Source organism: Ixodes scapularis, unplaced genomic scaffold (assembly GCF_016920785.2).
Source record: "Ixodes scapularis isolate PalLabHiFi unplaced genomic scaffold, ASM1692078v2 PGA_scaffold1__304_contigs__length_218370807, whole genome shotgun sequence".
Lineage (NCBI taxonomy): Eukaryota > Metazoa > Arthropoda > Arachnida > Ixodida > Ixodidae > Ixodes > Ixodes scapularis.
Window position 1 is genome coordinate 105,899,722 of NW_024609846.1, and position 7,018 is coordinate 105,906,739.

Below are 7,018 nucleotides of genomic sequence, written 5' to 3' on the forward strand. Positions count from 1 at the left end.
TGCACATATACGCATGGCAGGATAGTCAATTGTTGCAGGAATGCCCAAGAAAGCACATACCACATTTGAGATGGGCAAATACAGGCCGAAAAAGAAGGAACGGAAGAATTAGCCCAGAGTATGCCTGGCACACGCTCGAGTTAAGGATGATTGTGACTGCATGTCGCTGCGTGTGCCCGGCTAATAAAATGCTGGAATTGCGTGTGACTAACCAACTGGAGGGCCCGCCTGAGGCACAGACTCCTGGTCACAGTTTTGCACTTTGCTGGATTGTGCCTCTGTGTGCGTGGGCAAGGCAATTGTGCTGAAATTGTAAACTTTGTCAGTATGCAGTTCAATGCTACTTGCATTAATTCATCACCTTGGACAAGCATATTCTCAATAATCTGTGAAGGAGGAAATACGACACCTGTGAGAGCAGCAGTTGAATCCAGAAATGGAAGCGTCTGGATGCTGTCTTCCTCCTGCATTGGCTCCCCTGCTTAAAATAGGTAGCATTTTAATACCAAATCTAGCAACCAAGTGACTGCGAATTCACCATCTCTGACTGTGTCAACTTGCCTTGGATGTTTCCCATTTCCCTTTCTTGCGGTGGTCTTCGAACTGGCTTTGGCAGCCTATGGCTAAACTTGGTGGGGACAGCGTCTGGTTTAAGTGTTTTGATGCCATGGCTCGGCCAGATCCGAGGTTCAAACTGATCCGGTGCGAAATGGTCCTGTCGAGAATGAACAGGGCTAACTTGCAATTCACGGGACAGTGCACTGAGAACACTAAAAAATTCGACTTTGTTTGGAGGTAGAGAGCGTCACACTGTTAGTACAGTAGTACAGAAGAGTGATCGCCGCTTTTTTCTCTATCGGAATCACAAATTCGTCATCAAAACAGCTAGTGCAGTGGGAAGGGCTAATTTGGGACGCTATCCTAAGCGGTAAAATTTGGTGCAAAGCAGCACTCCATGGAAGTAAAATACGTAGAGACACCGATGCTCTGTTCGCGCTAACAGTGCCGCGCATTGTACGCCCTCCCCGCGCGCGGACAGTACGAGCTGGAACACCCGACCCAACCTTTTTCTGCGACTCCCACAAGCTCCATTATTCCTCAACTTCGCTTTCTATTCCTAGTTTGGACCACAGCTCTCTTAAAAACAGGTGGTGAGCCAAAGAAGTATGAAAGGCGTTTTCGGCTCATGTTGTCCTCGGTAGTAGCTTTTCGTGTTTCCTAGAGGTTCACTGCGAGACACTCACAGCTGAAGCGGCCAATCGGCGGCTTCATCCATTCATATCGTGTCCCTTAAAAACTCAGACTACGCGAAAAACTTTGCCGGCGAACAACCGGGTTTTCGAGTGAAAAAGAACAGGCTAAAACGGCAGAGCACCGAGGCCGCATTTCAGCTGAGACCGAGTTCGGCAGTCAGGCGCGTCAGGAAAAACATTGCATGTGTACCTATGTGAACGTGTGTGGAAGAGGTAAACTAGCCCAGAAATGCTCACCTCACAAAGCTTGCTGCTTCTGGTAGGGACGAAGTTTTTTCTCCCAATCATATGGAGCCATACCTTCTGCCTCTTCAGATCGGCTTTTCGAAGCGGAACGGCGAACAACTTTTTTCCACTACCAGAACTCTGGCTGCACCCAAAAGCGCAACACCCCGTCATCTAACACAAACGCTTACTACTTCACTTGCCCCATTACGGTCCAGAAACACCAGGACGTCGAGCTAAAGTCGTCGGCGAGTATCACGAAACACGCGAGCGGACGGAGCAGCCGAGCAGCTTGGAGGCAAATGGCGGACGGAAGTGGCGACAAATCCGGAAATCACGTGACATCGCTCTCCTCCAATAGAAACAGATGTCGGCGCGGCAAAGAATGACGGTACTTGTAAAACGCAGTGAAGAAACATCGAGGGACTTTACCCTTGCCTTGCTCACCCACCCTCCCACTGCTGGTCTCTCTCCTTTCCCCTCCTCCCCGTTCCTTCCCCACCCCCCTAGAGGGCTTTCCCGTTACATTTAACGGGGATACCCCCCTACAGCGCTTTCCCGCTACCTTTAACGGGGAAGCGGGATTGGTGTAGAGGTCACGGGACGTCGTCACGACGTCAATTCCTGCGCTAAATTTAGCGTGAACTGGGTACCTCCCTTCTCCTTCCCTGTCCCAATCCGTACCCTCATCCTCCTACGGTGCCCATCTTCCCCTCTCCATATCTTTCCCTTGCCTCGCTCACCCACCCTCCCACTGCTGGTCTCACTCCTTTCCCCTCCTCCCCGTTCCTTCCCACCCCCCTAGAGGGCTTTCCCGTTACATTTAACGGGGATAACCCCCTACAGCGCTTTCCCGCTACCTTTAACGGGGAAGCGGGATTGGTGTAGAGGTCACGGGACGTCGTCACGACGTCAATTCCCGCGCTAAATTTAGCGTGAACTGGGTACCTCCCTTCTCCTTCCCTGTCCCAATCCGTACCCTCATCCTCCTACGGTGCCCATCTTCCCCTCTCCATATCTTTCCCTTGCCTCGCTCACCCACCCTCCCACTGCTGGTCTCACTACTTTCCCCTCCTCCCCGTTCCTTCCCACCGCCCTAGAGGGCTTTCCCGTTACATTTAACGGGGATACCCCCCTACAGCGCTTTCCCGCTACCTTTAACGGGGAAGCGGGATTGGTGTAGAGGTCACGGGACGTCGTCACGACGTCAATTCCCGCGCTAAATTTAGCGTGAACTGGGTACCTCCACTCTCCTTCCCTGTCCCAATCCGTACCCTCATCCTCCTACGGTGCCCATCTTCCCCTCTCCATATCTTTCCCTTGCCTCGCTCACCCACCCTCCCACTGCTGGTCTCTTTCCTTTCCCCTCCTCCCCGTTCCTTCCCCGCCCCCCTAGAGGGCTTTCCCGTTACATTTAACGGGGATACCCTCCTACAGCGCTTTCCCGCTACCTTTAACGGGAAAGCGGGATTGGTGTAGAAGTCACGGGACGTCGTCACGACGTCAATTCCCGCGATAAATTTAGCGTGAACTGGGTACCTCCCTTCTCCTTCCCTGTCCCAATCCGTACCCTCATCCTCCTACGGTGCCCATCTTCCCCTTTCCATATCTTTCCTTTGCCTCGCTCACCCACCCTCCCACTGCTGGTCTCTTTCCTTTCCCCTCCTCCCCGTTCCTTCCCCGCCCCCCTAGAGGGCTTTCCCGTTACATTTAACGGGGATACCCTCCTACAGCGCTTTCCCGCTACCTTTAACGGGAAAGCGGGATTGGTGTAGAAGTCACGGGACGTCGTCACGACGTCAATTCCCGCGCTAAATTTAGCGTGAACTGTGTACCTCCCTTCTCCTTCCCTGTCCCAATCCGTACCCTCATCCTCCTACGGTGCCCATCTTCCCCTCTCCATATCTTTCCCTTGCCTCGCTCACCCACCCTCCCACTGCTGGTCTCACTACTTTCCCCTCCTCCCCGTTCCTTCCCACCCCCCTAGAGGGCTTTCCCGTTACATTTAACGGGGATACCCCCCTACAGCGCTTTCCCGCTACCTTTAACGGGGAAGCGGGATTGGTGTAGAAGTCACGGGACGTCGTCACGACGTCAATTCCCGCGCTAAATTTAGCGTGAACTGTGTACATCCCTTCTCCTTCCCTGTCCCAATCCGTACCCTCATCCTCCTACGGTGCCCATCTTCCCCTCTCCATATCTTTCCCTTGCCTCGCTCACCCACCCTCCCACTGCTGGTCTCTTTCCTTTCCCCTCCTCCCCGTTCCTTCCCCGCCCCCCTAGAGGGCTTTCCCGTTACATTTAACGGGGATACCCTCCTACAGCGCTTTCCCGCTACCTTTAACGGGAAAGCGGAATTGGTGTAGAAGTCACGGGACGTCGTCACGACGTCAATTCCCGCGTTAAATTTAGCGTGAACTGGGTACCTCCCTTCTCCTTCCCTGTCCCAATCCGTACCCTCATCCTCCTACGGTGCCCATCTTCCCCTCTCCATATCTTTCCCTTGCCTCGCTCACCCACCCTCCCACCGCTTGTCTCTCTCCTTTCCCTTCCTCCCCGTTCCTTCCCCGCCCCCCTAGAGGGCTTTCCCGTTACATTTAACGGGGATACCCCCTACAGCGCTTTCCCGGTACCTTTAACGGGGAAGCGGGATTGGTGTAGAGGTCACGGGACGTCGTCACGACGTCAATTCCCGCGCTAGCGTGAACTGGGTACCTCCCTTCTCCTTCCCTGTCCCAATCCGTACCCTCATCCTCCTACGGTGCCCATCTTCCCCTCTCCATATCTTTCCCTTGCCTCGCTCACCCACCCTCCCACTGCTGGTCTCTTTCCTTTCCCCTCCTCCCCGTTCCTTCCCCGCCCCCTAGAGGGCTTTCCCGTTACATTTAACGGGGATACCCTCTTACAGCGCTTTCCCGCTACCTTTAACGGGGAAGCGGGATTGGTGTAGAAGTCACGGGACGTCGTCACGACGTCAATTCCAGCTCTAAATTTAGCATGAACTTGGTACCTCCCTTCTCCTTCCCTGTCCCAATCCGTACCCTCATCCTCCTACGGTGCCCATCTTCCCCTCTCCATATCTTTCCTTTGCCTCGCTCACCCACCCTCCCACTGCTGGTCTCTTTCCTTTCCCCTCCTCCCCGTTCCTTCCCCGCCCCCCTAGAGGGCTTTCCCGTTACATTTAACGGGGATACCCTCCTACAGCGCTTTCCCACTACCTTTAACGGGGAAGCGGGATTGGTGTAGAAGTCACGGGACGTCGTCACGACGTCAATTCCCGCTCTAAATTTAGCATGAACTTGGTACCTCCCTTCTCCTTCCCTGTCCCAATCCGTACCCTCATCCTCCTACGGTGCCCATCTTCCCCTCTCCATATCTTTCCCTTGCCTCGCTCACCCACCCTCCCACTGCTGGTCTCTTTCCTTTCCCCTCCTCCCCGTTCCTTCCCCGCCCCCTAGAGGGCTTTCCCGTTACATTTAACGGGGATACCCTCTTACAGCGCTTTCCCGCTAGCTTTAACGGGGAAGCGGGATTGGTGTAGAAGTCACGGGACGTCGTCACGACGTCAATTCCAGCTCTAAATTTAGCATGAACTTGGTACCTCCCTTCTCCTTCCCTGTCCCAATCCGTACCCTCATCCTCCTACGGTGCCCATCTTCCCCTCTCCATATCTTTCCTTTGCCTCGCTCACCCACCCTCCCAATGCTGGTCTCTTTCCTTTCCCCTCCTCCCCGTTCCTTCCCCGCCCCCCTAGAGGTCTTTCCCGTTACATTTAACGGGGATACCCTCCTACAGCGCTTTCCCACTACCTTTAACGGGGAAGCGGGATTGGTGTAGAAGTCACGGGACGTCGTCACGACGTCAATTCCCGCTCTAAATTTAGCATGAACTTGGTACCTCCCTTCTCCTTCCCTGTCCCAATCCGTACCCTCATCCTCCTACGGTGCCCATCTTCCCCTCTCCATATCTTTTTTTTGCCTCGCTCACCCACCCTCCCACTGCTGGTCTCTTTCCTTTCCCCTCCTCCCCGTTCCTTCCCCGCCCCCCTAGAGGGCTTTCCCGTTACATTTAACGGGGATACCCTCCTACAGCGCTTTCCCGCTACCTTTAACGGGGAAGCGGGATTGGTGTAGAGGTCACGGGACGTCGTCACGACGTCAATTCCCGCGCTAAATTTAGCGTGAACTGGGTACCTCCCTTCTCCTTCCCTGTCCCAATCCGTACCCTCATCCTCCTACGGTGCCCATCTTCCCCTCTCCATATCTTTCCCTTGCCTCGCTCACCCACCCTCCCACTGCTGGTCCCACTCCTTTCCCCTCCTCCCCGTTCCTTCCCACCCCCCTAGAGGGCTTTCCCGTTACACTTAACGGGGATAACCCCCTACAGCGCTTTCCCGCTACCTTTAACGGGGAAGCGGGATTGGTGTAGAGGTCACGGGACGTCGTCACGACGTCAATTCCCGCGCTAGCGTGAACTGGGTACCTCCCTTCTCCTTCCCTGTCCCAATCCGTACCCTCATCCTCCTACGGTGCCCATCTTCCCCTCTCCATATCTTTCCCTTGCCTCGCTCACCCACCCTCCCACTGCTGGTCTCTCTCCTTTCCCCTCCTCCCCGTTCCTTCCCCGCCCCCCTAGAGGGCTTTCCCGTTACATTTAACGGGGATACCCTCTTACAGCGCTTTCCCGCTACCTTTAACGGGGAAGCGGGATTGGTGTAGAGGTCACGGGACGTCGTCACGACGTCAATTCCCGCGCTAAATTTAGCGTGAACTGGGTACCTCCCTTCTCCTTCCCTGTCCCAATCCGTACCCTCATCCTCCTACGGTGCCCATCTTCCCCTCTCCATATCTTTCCCTTGCCTCGCTCACCCACCCTCCCACTGCTGGTCTCTTTCCTTTCCCCTCCTCCCCGTTCCTTCCCACCCCCCTAGAGGGCTTTCCCGTTACATTTAACGGGGATACCCCCTACAGCGCTTTCCCGCTACCTTTAACGGGGAAGCGGGATTGGTGTAGAGGTCACGGGACGTCGTCACGACGTCAATTCCCGCGCTAAATTTAGCGTGAACTGGGTACCTCCCTTCTCCTTCCCTGTCCCAATCCGTACCCTCATCCTCCTACGGTGCCCATCTTCCCCTCTCCATATCTTTCCCTTGCCTCGCTCACCCACCCTCCCACTGCTGGTCTCTCTCCTTTCCCCTCCTCCCCGTTCCTTCCCCGCCCCCTAGAGGGCTTTCCCGTTACATTTAACGGGGATACCCTCCTACAGCGCTTTCCCGCTACCTTTAACGGGGAAGCGGGATTGGTGTAGAAGTCACGGGACGTCGTCACGACGTCAATTCCCGCGCTAAATTTAGCGTGAACTGGGTACCTTCCTTGTCCTTCCCTGTCCCAATCCGTACCCTCATCCTCCTACGGTGCCCATCTTCCCCTCTCCATATCTTTCCCTTGCCTCGCTCACCCACCCTCCCACCGCTTGTCTCTCTCCTTTCCCTTCCTCCCCGTTCCTTCGCCGCCCCCCTAGAGGGTTTTCCCGTTACATTT

At 55.1% G+C, this 7,018-nt stretch overlaps 1 protein-coding gene across 1 annotated transcript; it reads right to left on the bottom strand.

Annotated features, from left to right (window-relative positions):
• Positions 1 to 207: 207 nt before the first annotated feature.
• On the bottom strand, positions 208 to 1,676 carry LOC115315610 (peroxynitrite isomerase THAP4-like). The gene is made up of 4 exons (XM_040209147.1): positions 1,491 to 1,676; positions 562 to 715; positions 410 to 481; positions 208 to 317 (listed from the first exon to the last, which is right to left on the bottom strand). The coding sequence occupies exons 1-4, from the start codon at positions 1,650 to 1,652 to the stop codon at positions 208 to 210; spliced, it is 498 nt and encodes a 165-aa protein (XP_040065081.1). The 5' UTR covers positions 1,653 to 1,676.
• Between the last annotated feature and the right edge of the window lie 5,342 nt (positions 1,677 to 7,018).